Source organism: Centruroides sculpturatus, unplaced genomic scaffold (genome assembly GCF_000671375.1).
Source record: "Centruroides sculpturatus isolate CEXI.00-Female unplaced genomic scaffold, Cexi_2.0 scaffold639, whole genome shotgun sequence".
NCBI classification, from domain to species: domain Eukaryota; kingdom Metazoa; phylum Arthropoda; class Arachnida; order Scorpiones; family Buthidae; genus Centruroides; species Centruroides sculpturatus.
In genome coordinates, this window is record NW_019384778.1 from 374,955 (window position 1) to 395,676 (window position 20,722).

The following is a 20,722-nucleotide window of genomic DNA, read 5'->3' on the forward strand; positions in this document are numbered from 1 at the left end:
TTTGAAGAATGAAACTGGAATTGTCTAATTTCTTAACAATTTTATCACATTAATTATGAAAAAGTAATAGAATAATTTGGAAATTATGTGGAAAAATCTATAATAATAAATATATTTTCTGAAATTTTTTATTTATATCTGTAGTTGTATAGATTTAGCATCTAAGTAATATTTTGCAATTATACCATAAATTACAGTAAAAAAATGATTACGTATGATAAGAAATTATTTATATTTTACAATTTTTCCTATAAAACTTTATACATTTATATTAAAGTGAAGGAAAATTTATAAAGAAATAATTAAAAGGAAACCATAGATAATTTCAATATGTACAGTAGTAGCAAAGTTCATAATAGGAGAGTGAATAGAGATGCCCTTAAGGCTACAATAGGAATATTGAAGAGGTGAATTAATTACGAGGAAGACACCAATCAGCAGTGGATAGTTTCTGGATTATCTTTCATCTAGAAGCCATAGATTTTGATGGTCTTAAGTTTTCTGGCTTCGGATGCATTCACTACATATCAAGCAGTGCGTGTCGAACTAACGAACTCGGTTTCGCAGTACAGGCAAAGCTGTTGGAAGACATCTTGCTTTTTGTTTAAACGCGTTCGTGCATGAAACATGTTTACTCCTAAGAAATTTAAGAACACTGATACTATTTTAATGCTTATTTATTAATATATCAACATTTCTTTATGATTTGGCAGGGTCGTTTCTAGAATATCGCTCTAGTTGAAGGGGTACGAGTGAGCTGAATAAACTCCTCTGTAGGAATAATGGAATACTTTTTCATATATAATTATTTTCTGAGAATATTTACGGTTAGTTTAGCGTGTATAATTCTTCGTAAGCACGAGTTAATTCACTAGAATTCTATAATCGACTTTATACATACAGGTCTGTATTATAAAGAAATCTTACGAGCAGATCAATGCAAAGAGATAAGCTGCTTAAATTTATATATTGCAAGATATATTTTGAGTTTTAATCGATATATCTACACATTATTTTTATTATGCAACGTGTTTTCTGTCGAATTATCAAAAATATTAACGTTTCCCTGTGGGATTCTATCGATGGAGATATTTTTTTCAATAACAGAATTGTTGGGTTTCTTCGTTAAAAAAAATGAAGATAACCTCGATAATACATTGCAGGATCTTACTTCACTATATGTTGTTAGTTTATGTGAAAATAGATAAGAAAGAATAGGCGGAAATTCATCTGAAAGAACAGCCGAATTCACACATCTTGAACATTTAGGATATGTTTTTCTCTGGAACAAAGAATTGTGTGTTTTTTGCATAAAGAAAATAGTTTTGCCATTAAATTGCCGTCTGGTAACACGATAAAAATATCTATACGGCTAGAAGCTGATTTTACAAGAATTCTTTTGTTTTTTTCTTTCTTTTAAATTATCACACGTAAAGAACAGTAAAATCCGTAGAGCTAAATATGTGTTTTTAACTCCGAATAACTCTTGAAAGCTTCTGTTTTGTGTTTTCCTGGTTAAATATTTAAATAAATAGATTCTAATCACAAAGTATTTTGCAATATATTACCTTTTGTAAGCAAGTAACGACCAAATATTACCTTGAGATATTTTAAGATACGAACGACTAAGTCTATATTATGCTATCAGATTACAAAAAAACTGATCTTTAATTAAGTAAAGCAGAAGGATAAATTGGATTTTTCTTATAGAGAACATTTATTATAGGCTATATTTTTATATAATAATAACATAAGAGCTATAAATATGCACTGAAATAGATAATATGGAGTAGAATTGCTGGATCACAGATTAGTGATGCTTCCTCGCTCTGCTAGATTAATTATTAAACCGATAAAATTTTAAATTTCAAATTTTCATGTGATTAAAAACTGTAAATATCTCATTTCCGGTGTTGGAGAAAAATATTTGGATTCGCACGAGATAACAAAATTTTTTCTTTCTTTTTTATGGCTGACGACGCGTTGAAAGTCACGCTTAAGGTTAGCCATGAAAAATACTCCAAAAGAAAAAAAAAAGTCTCGAGAGATTCTCTAAGAAGAGAAGAAAAACGTATCCGGATGTGGATAAACTGGGACGAGGCGCGAAGGCCTGTGGGAATTATTAAATCCACCAGGTGTCGCCTGAAAGGACTTTTCAGTCGATTTCAGTCGGTGCCAGATCAAGTCCGCAGACTCGTCTCGAATCAACAAGCATGAGTCTGTTGGGCGATAAGATATCCGTGCTCTATCAATATGTCATGGGTTATCTGCCTACGGCCTCTTCTCCCCTGCAGACAGGTGAGTCTCCTATATTTATCACAGGTTGTCCTCTACCATCCTATGCAATTATCCGAATGTGCACGTTTCGAGCCAGCATAATTCACTACAGGATAGTAACCGATACTTAAATTTCCTCCTGCTTAAATCTAGAAAATCATAATAATGCTTTATCTAAGTTTCGCTGATTATGCTTCAATAGTTTATTTACCTCACTTAATTTTTATTCAGCATTTTACTTTACTCTGTTAATGAAAACGCTGATAATTTTATTGCATATTTTACGAATTTGGAAATTGAGTATACTCCTCTACCCAATTAAAATGTAATTTATAAAATACTTGTACTTTCTGCAACCAGAATAACAACGTAATGAAGTTAAATCGATGTTTAATACTCTCCATTTCCTCGTTGGCATTACTTAAATCTTACTTTTATGTACGTCTACTCGTTTAATTCTCTCTATGTAAGAAATTTTATTATGCAAAATTCGTTTATAAGTGTTTATTCATTCATGAAAACCCGACAAACTACTTGAAAGCTACCGGAGAAATAAACAATGGAAGTTCGTTATTGTTTCTTTACGATTGAGTTATCGACAAAACGAAAAGAAAGTGGAAAATATATTTAATTGCAAATTAAAAAATAATGTGTTTTTTGTAAAAAAATGTATTGTAGATATGTTAAGTACAATTTTTTAAACTGTAGACGTAAAATACTGCATTGCTTTTATCGAATGTTTATATTGTTTATCAATGTGAACTGCCGCAATCCTAAGTAGTGAGTCTGGTAATTGAAAGGATAAAAAAAAGGGGGAAAAAGAAGAAGAAAAGGTAATTTATCATCATTCTTCTTCAATTTAGGACTTGTTTCATTGTCTAGTTTCTGGTCAAAATAGCTTTCTTTCGTTATTCTACAGCATACTTCACAGTGAAGGATTTACTTAGTTTGATACGTAATTTGTTATATTATTATTTCGGATTTAAAAAAATTAATAATAAATTTCTATAAATTCTCCAAAACCAAAGAAAAATTCGAGTTGATTTATTAATTTTTTTTTTTAATTAAAAACTTGTAGATAACCGGCACGAGTGGGTGATTCGATGATCAAGTTCGCCTTTATCAAAAGTAAACAATGGGTTCTTTGTAAACTTCTTGGTATTAAAATATAAAATAATATATTGAATAATTTAAATAGCTATAAAATTAATTTTATTTACATATTTTTCTGTGCGTATCGCACCCGTGGTGCCTCCCTCAATATGATTTCCGAACGAATGCGATTGATAAGGAGTAGCCTACATTTCGGCTGCACCATTGAAAAACACAGTATCTGTCATTGATAGATACTGTGTTTTTCTAGGGAGCACTCGATATGGAACGTGGATTTCATGTCCTGATATTTATCCTGTATTGAACTTGGACTTCGTTCGATTGTTTTAAAGAAGAATCGCTTCATTTTGATAATGTAGATCCATTTGGATTCACTCCAGTAGATCGAATCACCTTCTGTGTTAACGAGAATTAAATATTGTCTGACAATTTCAGAATGTTTTAGAATGACTAACGGCTTTTTAAATAATACTTTAAAGAATGAAGAATAAATAAATCATTTTTTAAAGAATAAATTGACCTTGTGTAACGGTACAAGTTTTAACTGTTTAAAAAATGTTTCTGTACACGAATATACCTGTCTTGTTAGTCGTAAAATTAAATTTCTATATGTAAATTTATGTAAATTAACTTATATTTGATAAGAATTTTTCAAAAAATATTTAATTATAAATTTANATAACAGTCTTTTCCCTGTCTGCTTTTAAAACGCCTTCGTATTTTGCTTGCATCCATAATGATACTAAATTACTCTTAATTTCGAAAATCTGAAGAGATCTGAACATATTATCATCACGAGATGTTTCTTTACCTTAATGACCATAGAAATGGCGTCGGATGAAGTAAAAAAACTGTATAAAAATTGGAGAAAACTTTACATAAATTCGCATACCTGATAGAATATTTAACAGGAAATTTATAGTTAAAACTATTTTATTTTAATTACAGTAAATTTATATTTATATATTTGCAAATGTCAACTGCTTTTAGGTTTTTAGTTCAATGGCATTTTGAATATATTTGTACTACTTTTTCAATGTCAAAGATTTAATTAAAATGTATTTTATTTATTAAAGTTCAAAGTATTATTTGAATTAAATATTGTGCAATATGAGTTTTCTGGTTTTTAAAACCGGCTATACCCGAAAAAACAATGCAAAAAACCTATAGGAATGCAAGTTTATACGCTATCTAACCTTACAAAGATTAAAAAATAACTGGAGGAGTTGTATCTTTCTCTTGCTCTTCTGAAAAGCCATTTAAATACTACTTTTTGAATTAAGCTACCCACTTACATAATATTTGAATGAAATTAGTGATCTGGAAATTAAAAATTAACTTGGATATTAACAATAAATATACAGAAATAATCTAAAAATTTTACAAAAGTAATTTCTAATATACAAAACTCCAACTAAAATTATTGTTTTCCATTCAAATATTCAACAGAAATAATCATTTAATATCCAGGAATCAATTTAGAATTTCTATTTTTCCAATTTAATTATTTTTAGAGTTTTTTTTCGTTGTTGTTTATGTAATTCTTAATTGTTTAGAATAATATTTATCATTTTTTTTTTGTATAAGAAATCTGCATAATGTATAATTGTAAATTAAGAACTTCTTAGCGTAAAATTTTAATTAAAAGTTTCGTAAACAAAGATAAAAGAAATCTGATCCTGATTGTCTTTAATTAATTTCGAAATGTTTGTCTATGAAAATTTTTTCTTAATTTCGCGTCTAGACATCTTCAAATAAACTGGAGGTTTTGCATGCAAAATGAACTGCAGAATGATTTAATATTCTTATTAATCTATTATTATCCAAGCGATAATTAAAACAAATAATTTCGAAAATATATTTTTAATTTAGAAAGTTTCCTGCATTTATATACGAGGTTGAGAGTCAGATTCAGAAATCGACCAATAAACATTCACTTTCCGAGATAAAGCGAATGCTAATTGGTTAATTTCGAATTCGAACTTTTAATCGTTGGTTGCGATTAGAGGCATTAATATCGTTTCTTACGCGTGTTTGTCTGTCCACGCAGATATAAAATATGCAAAATTTTAATGGTTTGATTAAATCGTAAATTAAAAAATTAAATTGTACTTAATAAATAATAGATTAATTCAATGCCAGTTTTCTGAATATCTTTTACGCTTGCATATATTTATATATAGGGTTACCATAATAGTTGAAGACAAAATACTGACAGATTAGCATTAAAAGTACTCAAAATAAAGAGAATTTATTCATATTTTTCAATCTAGTAAATGTAGGCATATAAAATAAAGTTTCTTTAAAGAGCCTTTAAAGTATGGACGTATGGTAATCCTAATAAACAATCTATTTCTTTGTGTAATTTAGTGTTTTGAAAAATAATATAAATATTAATTCATATATTTGTAAAACCATTTCGTAAGTTTTCATTAGATTAATGTCAGGAAATTCGTTAAGAAAAAATTTGCATAAATAAATAAATAGTCTTACATTTTAATTTCTTCTCGCTAGATGGCGGTATGTATCGTTAGGCTCAATCCCACAGTTCCGTTTTCGTAACCGTGGAAATTGACATCTGGTTAGAGGGTTAAATATTTAAAAGCTTTCGATAATTATTTAAAACGATTATTGGGACAGTGGGCCGAACGAGTAATTGTTTGCGCTGACCCATATTGCTACGGGACACCAACTTCATTGTATTTAGGAGAATTAAAGAAATAATTGATGCTTAATCGACTCTTATTTGCCTTATATTTAAGAATTGCCCAATTATGGATCTTCACTCGAAAACGGTGACCCGGAGGACACTGTGCCAATATCGAATTGGGCTAAAGTCATTCCTAACATTTAATTTCGTGCAGTTCTTATTTAAAATTTTATCTTATACAAGTTTTAAAACAACACATTATTTTTATTTTATTTTCTTTTTGCCCTGCAGACACTAAGTGGATCTTTTCACCAAGAGCCCGACTATCCCCTGGGATTGCTCGCTCGGATTCGAACCCGGATTCCCCAGAGTAGTAGTTCTTGGTCGTCGGTTCATCTATCACAAATACTTAAAAATCTTAAAATTCAGCTAGTTTAATGATAGTTGGATGACATAATTCTTGGCATTTCTGTTCCGTATAATTAAAAAACAAATCACGAATGATTGGAGAATATTCATTCGGATTCAAGTCGCTTATTCTTTATAATTATTAGTCAGTTTCGGGCTTTATTTGCAAAATAATTTAATAATAAAAAATAGCGTAGTCTATAATAAATAAGAGCATCGAATGTCAACATTCGACAAACAAACTGGATAACTACCGTGTTTAGAATTCATTAAATAGCCGGTTTCAGTTAAATGCCCTTCTCTGTTTACATCCCAATTCGCTTTAATCGCGATCGATTTAAATAGAATTTTTAAAAAATGTGGGCCAAAAATGTAAAGGTCAACCAGTGCAAACGAGTTTAAGATGTAACCTATTCTTCCAACGAAGAATTTGCCATTCTGTTATTACATTCGTGCGATTCTCACTCTTTTGAGCCAATGGCGTTCATAAATTTTGCCAATATACCGACAAACCAGTTTTTTTATATGTATAAACGAAAGGATATGTTAAAGATCTGTATATTATTTTATTTAAAAAAATACATAAATAATAATAAAAATTTTTGTGGCTAACTTGTGGCACACTACACGAGAATTGCATCATATGACGATTAATTTTATATTTTTATATGTCCTGTTTTATATAATAACAAATGAATTCATTGGTATAATTGCGAGTATTCTACAGGGGTGAGTAACTTTCTGAAAGATGAAAAAACAAAAATCCTCTCCGGATCGAAAACAAGATTACGAAATCCTTTCGACTGTACTCGTGTGTATGGTATGTTATTATTACCTGTGCGGATTTGCGGATGACGTTTTTATTACATTATGCAAACTGTTGATTTATAGATATTTCACGACGCGTCAGTGATTTCATACGCGGTTATTTACGGTCCGTTAAGGGTTAAATGTGTAAGGAGCGGTGTTTCGAAGGTCTAGATGCGTTAACGACGGAAACAGTTCGGTATTTTAAATAACCGGTACTATTATTAACATGCGAATGTCGATAGTAAAGATCACTTCCCGCGGTTTTTGTAAAGTGGACATTAATTAGCATCCGGTATCCCGGTAGGTAAGTGTTCGTTACTTTGACCTTTCAACTTTTAAAGACTTCCTTCACGTAAATCGTTTCTGCTGGTCACCGATGATAACGGGACAATAGTCGATCGAGTCGGAGATGTCGGAAAACGAAATTGCCTGGCACACAGTTACGATTATTGCTCGCTTTTGATATTGTTCTACCGAGTTACGATCCCACTTGTAATTGGGCCAGTCTGGTCATTGTGTTGGAGCAAACAACGGCCCTTTTATTTCTTCAGGAAGTCGAGTAACAAGTAACCTCAGGTTATATCCGGATAAGGTTGCTCAACTTTACGTTGGGTAAGAATTTCTTATTGCTAATATCGATGGGAAATTGTTAAGGTTTCTTGTAAATTTTTACGATTCTTTTCCTGCCAGAAACGTTTTAGGTTATCGTTTCGCGACATTCACTAATTTCGTGAGAATGAGATTCATGTATTCGCGTATGGAATCTTGCTTAGTGGGGCCTGCGCTTGGTTAATGTTCGGCCTTAAAATAGCAGCTTCTTATTCACATCTTTCACAGGGCCCTCTAAATACGGAGCCTGTTTTGATTGCTAACATAAAGTATAGCTAAGTTTAAAGACGACGCATTGAATCGTAGATCATATATTATTTGTTAAAAATTGATTCGGAATCATTTTCTCAGCATAGATTAATTGAGAGACTTTCCTAAGGTATGCGAAAGATAACGAGTTTTCGAAAATAACATTAACCCATTTTAGATGAACGTTCAACGGTTTTTGGAATCAGGACGAGTTAATAAAAAAAAGGGAAATCTAATTTAACGAGAGGAATTAAAATGTTATTTTTCTACGCTTGTTTGTGTGCACTTTCTCACTGTTTTATTTTTCCGGAATGATTTAATTCCTGGAATTAAATTAGATCAAACAATGATTTTTATCTTAGAAACAACGCCTAGTAAATAAGAAATTTGTATTCTTGAAGGACTTTGAACATCGTTAATCCCCTCGATAGCGAAAATTCCGCTTTGTCTTGTGTTTATCTCTAAATTTCTATCCTAGTTCCTACCAATAAATACATTTCTTTGTATGTAATTTATGCGAGTTGGTGTGTATGACGTAGGCTTAAACAGAGGTTTAAAAACAGTTTGCAGTCGGATGAAGAGATAAACGTAAGTTTCTTTCGCCTTTAAAGATTTCTTATTAATGTCTCTGATAATATTAATCTAGATATATCGTATAATAAACCTTAATAAGGTGTTTAATTGCAGTCTGTATTCGTTATATCTAGCGATAAAAGTTTCGTATCTCGAGTCGATTGTCTCTTCCAACTCTCACGCCATGGATTTAAAATGTCCTGAGGTAAAAACGATGGCCGAAGATGGCGAAATTCCAGGTGAAAAAAATAGAATATGTCGTTTTTAAACGTTATAAACTAAGCATTATTATTATTAAATTCTTTGCATTCTTTCTGTGACTTTCGAAATTTACATTATTGAATATTTGAGTCATTTGTTTATTTAATTTATATCTTTCTTGCTTGTTTGACGTTAAGAAATTTGGTATTGCTAATATTTAATAACTAATATGCAATAATCGATGATAAGATATTGAAACGTTAAAACATTTATACTGATATTATAACTGTTTAATAGTGTAATAGTACCGGATCATTGTCCATATACGGGTGTCGTTTCGCTTTAAAAAATAAATTGGCTCAAGTTTACATAAAAAAATTTTATTTATTTATCTAATTATTTGTATATTCAATTATTTTACTTATCTGCCTGAGATCTTTTATTATAATTTCCAATCTTTTAAATAAGTATCTCGATTTTAAACGATTGATTTACGGATTCAAATATATGAGAAAATAGTACTAAAATTTGAATTTTCTCCAATTATAACATGTTATAGTTTAAAGGGGTCTAATTTAAAAGTCAAAAGAAGAATTAAAATGCTTAATTTACGGCCTAAATTTACAAAAAAAATGCCGATTTGATGTTGGTTAAACACATTTTAACATTCGAATTGCATGGATCTTTCTATTTAATAATTATATTGTATGCATTATAGTATTTTTAATAGTTTAAAAATATAATTACAAACCGAAAAATACTAAATTCGGTTATTTCTGTAGCATTTAAACGAAAATGTAAATTATAATAAAATACATTTAAAATTAATGCATCAGGAACATTTTGTCATATTGAATAAACAGTATTATTTCCCATTGTAGATATAATGTCTACAATAGCAGATAGTTTGTGCGTGTTTTTTTATCCATTTAAAACTCTTTAATCATCTAAACTTTGAGTACATTATTATTATCTTAGATTGAAATTGGGAAGAAGCTTGTACTTCCATTGAAAATAACAGTCTTTTCAATAGAAAATGATGGTTCTAAGATGGTTATTTTTGCAAAATTCTAATAGAAAAAAAGGTCGATATAAAGCGTTTTGCTATAAAGTTCTCTTCTTTACTAGAGCCGTGATTTTTAGTAATTAAAAATACAAATGGGGTGAAAATTAGGACAAATTTCCTTCGCTAAACGTGTGTCGGATTTCTATCTAACTTCATTAAAAACTTCTTTATAAACGGGCCCTCGATAGTTACAGAAAGATCAAAGATAGATGATGGAAACAATAAGATTTGCATATTAAACGACTGGCCAGAGAGGCGATATCTATTGTGTTCATTGTAATCGATGGGCGGTTTCTGATTTTTTTTCAAATTTTTGCTTTCCTACGACGAATCATTCGATACGCAGAATTCTTGGAAATTCACAATGCAAACGGAAACGCTCGTATTTAATTACGTTAGAAGCGATTTCGGGTAAACACCCGAAATCATTTTTAACGGTGTACTCGTATTGTGTGGCATTGTACCCCGTTTCCCGCTTCCGACGTCGTCTCGTTATGTAAAGAATTGCGCTTCAAAAACTGTTTATAACCTAAAATGATTAAAAATAATCGCCGATTCGTGGGTAGAAAAATGTCGTAAACGAGTAGGAATTTAAATCAACTTAAAAGTGGTAGCGTACAATAGGAAATTACGAAAAAAAATACGAAATTATCTTCATCTCGAATGCCGTAATCGTCGCCCGAAAAGTCAATTTTCCCGACCTCAATAAAACTCACGCACGGCTCATATTTTCCAGGTTAGAGCTCGTTCTAATTCCACCTAATATAAACAACTTTAACCTTGTACGTTCCCCTTTCTTTTGACATCCATTTTCCACCTTAGCTGTAATTATCCTCAGTTGCAACTCCAGTTTTATTATCATCTTTTATCGTTCGATAATTGTCTTAAATGTAGGCTGCGAGTCGCAACAGATGAGCAGTGGTTTTATCCAAATACTTTCTTTAGGCAGGTGCTGGTTACTCTCGTGTATCTCTATCAAAATTCGAGTACTTGTTTTATTCTTTTACCGACTTCAAATGGCTGGGAGTAGATGGAAAGATGTCGAACTCGGCATTACATCCGATTACCCACGCTTTGCACGTGATAGAAAAAATGTTTTATAATGTGCCTGGGGCATTTCTTACCAGGTTTTCACACCACGCGTCACGATATTCGACCAGATTAGACATTTTTGCCCCCGGGTCGTAACCGGACGAGAGCCTATCGAGGCGCGCCTCCGCTCTTCCGGTTCATTCCTATTTTATAATCCTGCCGGATATTTTGATGGTGCGCGTGACGAGTTTGTTCGCATCCCCTGTTGTGGAAGAGAATACGGACGGAGGAATTCACTGCTTCAGGTAGACGAAAACGGATTGACGAGTCTTCGGTTATCGTCCGACGTTTTTGGTCCTCGGCGGTGGCCGCGACCGGTTACGCGGGTCGGGTAGAACTTTGTTACACCGCACGCCATTGGCCGACCGCACCTGGCTGAACTAAGCGCTTCGACCCAGGATTGGATCGCGTCTGCGTGGCGTTGTTCCATTGTAGTTTGCTGGCGAAGGTCCGACTCTCATGTCGCTGGTACGATACTTCTCCCTTCGACTCTCTCCCCCGGGAAAAAGGTAGGTGATCGCCCATTACGTCGCCCTTCTTCTTCTGAACATCGTTTCTCATGGAGACAGGTGCGTTAAGTTCCTCCGTCCGAGTAGAATTCCCACTTTTTTCGACTGCACGTTAGGAAATTATACCAGGAGAATTTTCCTCTTTTTTTACGTTTCCTGGAAGACTATTGTTTGAGATAATAGTTTTAACGAAACCGGGACGACCGCTGCCGGACGATTTTGGTTTCTCACGGATTTCTACCTGTCCTGTACTTTCGTTTTCGGTACCTAAAGCGTTTAAACCCAGCATTCACAGGTACCGATGCGTGCTCTCTCGGATTCTACTTCGTCGCTCCTAAGTCACATATCGACAATCTCCTACTCCAGCTAATCTTACGCATTCGACGCTCTTGCAGATCCTTTCTGTTACGACGAGAAATTATTCATTCCGGTGCGGCGGTTGGCCACTTCCGGTTGGTTTTGGGTTGTTTTTTACCTCCCCTTTTGTCGTGGCGTTTGGGTCGACTGCTCGGAGTCGCGCATGAGGTGCGATACGACCGGAGGCGTGAAAGCTCCTCCGGGGTCGGGGACGTATCCTCTTCTCGTTCTGTTAGCAAACCCGTTCGGAGTCGACCGGACCGCGACGGAAGATGCTCGAAGATTTTGCGGAATGTCGTCCACTGACTTTTTTTCGTCTTTGCGTAACCTCGAGTCGTTTGTTGGGTGGAGTTTCCGCCTTTCGGGAATAAACAAAGCGCCCCGGTTACCAGTTAGATCCGTAACATGCTGACATCCAGTCATTTGCTCTATCGCTTTCTGCTGAGCAATCCTCTTAGTAATTATTTATCTTCTTTCCCCGCAGAGCCAGATCGGTTGGAAAAGGAGGAAGAAGAAGCTTCGGAAGACGTCTCTAACGAGAAAATGTCCGACCAGGACTTGATTACTTTTGGAGGAGACGAAGCTCGTGAAACGGGCGATGATGCTCCGGATACGGAAACGATTGCCGTCGACGAGACAGAACCCGAAAGTTCAAATTCGACGGAAGTTGCCGATAAGATGGAAGTGGGATCTAATGTGGTGTCTACTGCCTCTATCGACCTTAGCGTTGTGGAAACGTCGAAACCCAAGGAAGAAACTAGCGAAGAAGTTAGTGTTGAATTCGAGCAGCTAAATCTGAGTCCAGAAATTCGCCGCGAAACTGATGCTCCAATTATAGAAGCCCGTCGAGAAGCGGAAGTCAAGGAAAAGAAGGGATCTAAACGTCCTCCTAACAATCACGCGGCGGAAAGCAAGATTGCTATGGAGATTCGCGAGATGCGAAAAAGAGAAGAAGAATTGAGGCAGATGCGAGAACAGGCTGCCTCTCGTTCCAAACCGCAAGAAACTGTCAACGAGTCCATTCAGTCGGATGGATCTACCAAATCCGAAGACTTTCTGGAAGACGATGGAGGATCCACCAACAATGTTAATTTCCACGCCAAGAACAGCATGACGCGAGCAGTCTCTTTGGATTCTTTGCACGTCGGACAGACTTACAATATCGGTTACGCCTTCTGTCACAGAAGAAAGGATCGAATCAAGGTTAAACCTTTGGAGGACGGAGATGACGAACGGGATAGTTCTAAGTATCGTGCTCTTAAAGAGTCGCCGATAGAGAGAGAGATCAGATTGGCACGGGAAAGGGAAGAAGAACTGAAGAGAGAAAAAGGACTGATTCGAAATGGTGAAGTGAAGGAAAAGCCGAAAAAACTCGAGGAACCGATTAAAATGCCGGAAAGTCCCGTAACCGGCAACGATACGCAACGTTTGTTAGCCACGACGAGAATCCAACAAGAAATCGAAGAACAGACTAGACGCGAGATGGCCCTGCGCGAATCTGGTCACATCCAGACTATATCCCAAGAAAGAACGGACTCCAAGGTGACTAGAATCAGAGAGGCTGGCAATTGCACGCCGGACGGAGCAGATCGCAAACAATCTCCATCTCCAACAGTAGAGATCTACGAAAAGACTAATGGGCATGCCCTCAATGGCAAATCTCCCTCGCCCACTTCTAGTAGCTCATCGGCCAACAATATCCCCGTCGGTCGAAAAGTAGGTAATCCTCCTCCTCCGGGCAGGGGCATCAGCATGCGCAGGTTCATCAAAAGCAAGGGCAAGGACATAGGCTTCACCGCATTTTCTGGCGGAAATTATTACAACGAGAGCCCCAATTCGGATTATTACGAGATTCGACCACCACAAGTGAGGAAAATTAATGGGCACATGGCTTCCATGGTATCTAGGAGATCAACCACGGCAGAATCGAAAATACAAGAAGAACTGAAAGAAATGAAAGCTAGGGAAGATGAACTCAGGTTAGTTTCCCTTCTATTTATTTTGTATTTTATGTAATTTTTTTTATATACAAGTAGCTCATTTCTCGATAACAATTATTATAAGGATAACGTGATATACAGTATATAAATATACAATTCTACCATTCGCTAAAACTATATTTATTTCGAAATTGAACATAATTTACGGGTATTAATTAAAAAATAGGTCTACGTGTAGCTTCAGCTATCTCATTTTATCTTCTCTTAATGCTCCAAATTACGAGTAACTGAACATATTTCTTTTATAGCTTCAGTTATTTCTAACGTGTTTTAACATTGAATAGACTATTGTTGAACATGTGTTTAACATAATTTACACGAAATTACAACTGAAATCGGTCTTTCTTTGCACGATTTACCTTTCGAAGCTTGTATTTAATTGTAATCCTTGGATTTTCAATGAGACTCGTACAAAAGAAACTACTTAGCCAAATTGAACACAATTACAGGTATCTTGAAGACATTTTATTGTTTCTTCTTTAGTAATAACATGGCGCAAGATCTCGCTGAAAAAATATCATCTCTTTTTATAACAATTTTCTTTGAAAATTGGAAATAATTTGTGTATGACACTTCCATTTGCTTGTTATTTTCCTTTGTTTCTTCACCAGATATTTTCATTCCATCTCCAACCAGAGTGAAATTATTAGACTAAATTACTCTGAATAATTTAATTCGATGGCTTTTATAATTATTTAGCTAAATTCAATAGATATATATATATGATTTACTATATTTCGAAGTTTTATTAATTGTTGACTCTTGAAATCCAGTTTTTATGAGCTTTCGTGTATAACAGTCTTTTCCCTGTCTGCTTTTAAAACGCCTTCGTATTTTGCTTGCATCCATAATGATACTAAATTACTCTTAATTTCGAAAATCTGAAGAGATCTGAACATATTATCATCACGAGATGTTTCTTTACCTTAATGACCATCGTTCTTTTCATAAATAAAGCTATTTTATGTGTGCATTAGATGTCACTTTGATTGCTGCAACAACAATCTCGGCTACCTTCAATAATATATTACAATTATCATGAAGTGCAGCACAAGAAGTATCGTGAAGTAGAGTTAAGTATGAATAAAATTCATACTTAACAACTAATGTTTAAGTACTCGTTGTGCGTGCACACCAGGAAAAAAACATTTAAATTAATTTAAAAATAATACGGTTAAAGTATTTTGTATTGACAACTCAAGTATTTTATATTGCGCATAATTTAGTTGAAGGAGTGACTGTCGAGTAGGAATTTTATTTCTTCCTTATAACGTAACAATTGTCCTAATTATTTTGCACATCATAAAGAGCAACACGAAAAGGGGGCATCGATTAACTTGTGATTGCAATGAATATGACATTTTTTCTGATATTCCTTATACAGAATCGCACTTGAAAATGTCCTAAAATTATATTATTATTTTCGGCAAACCTTATGTATTTCTAACGGAAATAACACACTGTAACGTCTGTATGGCCTGCCTTTAATTGTTAATATATCACGAAGGCACCACACGAAAACCTTTCGAAGAAGAAATGATTGAAGAATAATTTCTTTTTCGCAGTCTGAGCGAATCATATTTTCTGATCAGGTTTACGAGATTTAAGTAATTTTTAGCGAATGATGCAGAACTCTGTATACAGTAGTTTCCCGCCTCATCCGTCTAATGGATGGCATTGATACGTCCCATTACACGAGCAAAAAAGTATCCAATTATCCAATCATTTTTATAAAAAAAAAGAGGAAAAATGTCTCAATTCCGCGAATTTTCTTCACTCGATTTCTTCCCTCTGTCCCTCCTAAATACAGGAGAGGAATTTACACACATTTTTTATCGTTTTCCCCACCGGGTAGATAAAAAAATTACTAGATATATTGGGCGTATGTCCGTACTTAAAAGAATTTCGTATCATAAAATGTCCACGAGTAAAAACATAAAACTGATTTGAATCTTATCTTGAAATTCAACAATTTTCTTCTGGAATTTCGAACAGAAATCCTTTCCAATCTTCAGCGGAATCCGTTGTGTGGTCTTCAATGAGCATAGTTGGTTTGGATTATCATCACAACACGACACTATGTGTGCCACGCCGTAACAATCTCCTATCTTAACGCCGATCGTCTTCAATTTTTATTCATTACGGACATGTATCTGGTTATCACTCTCTATGGCAGAAAAAGACAATATAAGCACAGTATGCCGAAATCTCTTGAAAAATACAAGTCGTAAAGTATTTCTTTTTTATATAACTTTCAAAAAAGTAAGATTCTATGGATTTGAAATCGCCCGCAAGATGATTTTAACTCGGAATTTTCTTTCTTACACAGAAAGAGAGAGGGGGAAGATACCCATATTAAGTTTTAACGTTTACTTAGAGAAGACTCCATTAACTAAATTTTCCAGTGAAATTCGAGGTCGTTATTGTGCGTCGGTGCGTCTCTTTCGCCCACGGATCGGTGGCGTTGTGTACGATGAACTTGCTCACTCCAAAATATCTGAATCGTAGCTGCAGACTCTGGATACAAAAACTCTTTTTTTAAGAACGAGCCGAGTTAGAATTTACGATAAGAAACTGGACTAGGCTTTATTATGCTACTCGCTGGGTTATATCAGATCGAAACTATCTTATTTCATCAGTTAGCTCCAAGATTGTATTATCGTAAATCTGTTTATCTGTAGCTTATTATGTTATCGGGTGAACGGACTTCCTCCGCATTGAACTTTCTTAACTTTGTATCTAAATCAGAATATTCTTCTTTGAAATTACTTCTACGTTATCATTTATGCGTGGCATGGAAACTCTTTTCGTGAATATATATTGTTAATTAATTCTTATTTATTATTCTCGTGCGCTCGCCTAATTTATTGCAAACGTCCGAGATGAACTTCACGAAGTTATTTTGCTTCTTTACAATGAATCGATCGCAATAAAAATGAATCTTCTAATGAATTTTCTTTTTAACAAACGTACATAACACCCAGTCTATAAACTATTTTGCATAAACCTGTGCAGCTTCTAGTGTATAATAATATATAGTTTTAAGTTTGTCATAAATTTTGAGATGTGAAAGTATGTTTTCTTTTTTAATTTCCTTTTTTCTTTCTTTAATTTTCTTCCGATGAAGACATCTATCTAAATATATATATATATATATAAGCTACAATGCTACGTGCGGTTTTATGGCATTCCTCAGAACTGGGTTGTATGCGGCATTCTGATTAAGAGCGGGTTCCTAATTCTGACACAAACAATGGAGAGAATCAAGATCCTTTTGATTTTCCTAATTTGAATTCTGTGCTGTGTTTTATTTTTTTATTGTATTTATTTATTACTACATAAATTCTTTTTTAAGTGAGATCATTTGATAAGATAGTAAACATATTTTTGATTTTCGATCTTCGATCGGCTCGATCTACTCTCCAGTTTTTACCATTTTTTTTAACTTAAATAACATTTCCAAAACACCATATTTTTTTCTTTTTTTTCCTGCATTCCTTTTTTGACAGATAACGAGAATAGAATATATTTTAAAAAATTAAATTTAGAAAAGCCATTTGAATGTGTTGCGACTTCTCGATCTGTGATCCGAATCCGATTCGATATTTATTTATCTATTATCGGGTGAAAGGTCGAAATGTAAATCGTACGTCGATGCGGAAGAAGATTGTGCGAAAACACGATCCGTGATCGTTCTTTAAATAGAAAAACTTGTTCCCTTCTTATCCGGTATCGGAAACGGGAAGGTGAAACACGAAAAATCGATTATTCCGTGTTCGATAGGGTGAATCGATTTAAGGTAAACGGGATTCTTCTTTTTCTTTCTTCGGGGACGGCACGAAAAGACCATGAACTTATGAAATTATTAATGCCTTTCTTACACTGCAGACGGATAACGACAAAAGGCCAGACTCTTCGTTTTGTTCCAGACGAAACGCGAAGTTGCACGCACCTTTACGACTTTCTTCCACAGTGGAAACGAGCGTAACAAATTAATTATCTAGGCCGTGGCAATAACTATATCAGTAACGGCAACGGGGAAGAACCGAAAATGATAGTTTACGTCAGAAGTTTTGATCTCGAGTGATTTATGAAGTCAGCAAACTCTTAACACGCTCTCATTTTTTTAATCGTATTTTTGGCGTTTTAATGCCGATAAAATACGTGCGATAACCTAACGAGGGTAGTAAACCTTGAATGTTGTAATTACTCACACATCCGTGTTCGTTCGAGCCAAAATTTCGGTAAGTAGCGTCGATCCCTATCAACGGTGTAAAGGATATAAACGACCGGATTAAACTAGCGTAAAGAACACAAAGGTCGGGTGTGTCCGTTCTTACGTTTAGACTGGTTTGATGTTCGCTCGAATATTTATGTAAGAAGGTAGAAACGGTCGTCGAACTCGGTTATTTATTATTCAAAGTTATGTCTAAGCGCTTACTTCTGGTAAAATAAAAATAACTCTACTAGTTCGTAGTTTTCTCTTAACTTGCGCTATCAAAATTTATTCCGAATTGTTATTTATTCTTTCAGAAGACAGAGGGCTCGACTTCTAGGTCTGTCGCAACCCAACCTCAGCTCCCTGGTATCTGATGAAGATCTGTTAGTTACCAATGGTGACTCTGAAGAAACTCATCTGGATAGATCCAACAGCAATCCCAACCTTTTGGATGAGAACGATAATCACGTTAGTAATAGAAATTTTTATATATTCTTTAATTCTTTTCTAGAAATCATTCAGTATATTTGGATTAGTTTTTAGTGTCGGTTGTCATAACAACTCAAAGGAGGCGGCTTTCTTCGTAACCTTCTTAAGATCTCTTGTTGCGTGTCTCTCGGTCGTGGCAATAAACGTTCATATGTATTTTTAGAATTGCTTTAACACCGGCTATCGAAAGTAAATTTTGCTTTGCTTATTAAACGGGTCATTAATTTTTATTCCTTAAAGATCTCGACGGGAAGAGTGAAATGTTGACATTGTCCATCATACGGAAAGAACCGGTCGTGTCGTGTCCTTTTATACCAGATATCGTGAGACTGTCTATAATATCACCTATTTTTGTGTTACAGGATTCGGTCGTGTCGAACGTCAGACGTAAGAGCGCACTGATAGCACAATGGGAGCAGCGAATACAGAAAGCGGAAGCCAAGTCTTAAGAGCATCTCTTCATATTGCACGGAGCTACTCCGGATCCGTCCGACGACAATTTATTTGTTGTTTAAAAAACATCGGAAGGAAAGATTTTATTATTTTTTCATACGGATTATTTTAAAATGCTTCTAAATTTCCATATTATCTCTCGAAAAATCGAAGAATATCCGAGAGTTTGTTGAAGTTTCGCGAGGGTACCACCACCAGATCGAGTGTATACTTACGTTAAACATCGATCTGTAACGTTAAAACTATGGAATAACAATTACGCCGCTCCGATCGATCGCTACTTGGATCGAGAAAGTTATAAGAAAAAGTCTAGTAAATGCTAACGATCCTGCAAAGTGCAGAAAATCGAAATGTAAAAGTGTGTAGGGTTTCCACCCGTTCGATCTCTTTTATTATTATTTAAATGATTTAGTTATTTATAAACATGCCGTTTAAATATATTTTTCTGCAACCAGTACTTGGAGGATCTGTTCGATCGGAGCTATCCGCTATCCGTGAATAAAAATGGAAGAAACTCTAATCCGGTGTTCTATTGTTAATTCCGGCCATACAACAGAATATATAGTCTATATATAATTGGTGCTGCGTGTCGCGAGTCGAATGACTTGGCGATTATTTTATTCTCTCGTTATTTTTGTCCAGTGCCTTAACCACAGATTTTTTAATCGAGTCTAACGTACTAACGTATCCGGCCGAATGTTTTCAATGGTGGATATTTTTGTATATCTATATACCAGGTTACTTTCTAACCGCATTTTTCTGCATCCGTTATCCGGTCCGAGATATTATTGTTATTAGTTAGTTATTTGTATTCGTTATTCATAAATGCTTTTGTACTTAATAAAGTTAAATTGTAAGAAACCATATTTTTTTCTTTGAATATTTTAAATATTCGCTCTTTGAAAATCTAACGAAACTCATGGGAATTGACAATTAAAGTATTAAATTCTCTCTCTCTCGTTGTTTGGTTATATACAATTTAGGAACAAAATTCATCGTAATGTTGTAAATATTTTGAAATTTTGAAAATGTATAGGGTGGCCCAAAGATTAGTTAACCGATTTATATTGTATTTTAAGAGTACGCCTCCGTTAACTATGTTTTGGGCCACGCTATATATCTACCGTGACCATAATTTTATGGAGAAAATAAAAGGTAATCTGAAGTGATTTTCGTGGGCTAAAAAACGAAACAACCTATTGTCCCACTGCAGGGATCGAAGTTCAAAAAATTGACAGCTGTATATCACTGATTCGCTATTTTAAAATACAAAACCGGCGTTAAACTAACAACAAAAGACTAAATTTTCTCTTCGAAAACCATCTTAAACGGCAGCAGGAATTAGAAAAATTCGATAAATCTAAATTGCTTCAAATCGAAATAACTTTCCAACATATTAAAAATGAATCTTACGATAGGAAATATATATATATTTTTTTTTTACATTGTCTAACAAAAAACCCCCTAATTCTACAGAGTAAAGTGAAACTAATTCTCTTACCTCTTCGTCCTTACTTTTTACTTTATCTTAGTCAAAAGTCAGTACAAAATAGTGAAAATAAAGACTTTTGACTAAGATTTCCTCTCTGCTAATCACAAACTTCACCAGTACAATAAGTCCTATTAATAAACAAAGTCCAAGTAGAC

At 34.2% G+C, this 20,722-nt stretch overlaps 1 protein-coding gene across 8 annotated transcripts in view; it reads left to right on the forward strand.

Annotated features, from left to right (window-relative positions):
* LOC111629116 (protein mel-28-like) overlaps positions 1–19,627 on the forward strand; it is a 43,783-nt gene extending 24,156 nt beyond the window's left edge. For 2 of the 8 annotated variants that reach the window (XM_023372981.1, XM_023372985.1), the window contains exons 2-4: positions 12,399–13,893; positions 18,448–18,601; positions 18,985–19,627. In XM_023372981.1, the coding sequence (XP_023228749.1) occupies positions 12,399–13,893; positions 18,448–18,601; positions 18,985–19,071 (1,736 nt within the window). In that variant the 3' untranslated portion in view covers positions 19,072–19,627. Of the gene's footprint in view, positions 1–2,141; positions 2,299–7,377; positions 7,563–7,622; positions 7,871–7,979; positions 8,705–8,804; positions 8,929–10,793; positions 11,558–12,398; positions 13,894–18,447; positions 18,602–18,984 lie in introns of those variants that run through there. The other 6 variants (XM_023372984.1, XM_023372982.1, XM_023372986.1 and 3 more) reach the window with 6 other exon arrangements.
* The last annotated feature ends 1,095 nt before the right edge of the window (positions 19,628–20,722 follow it).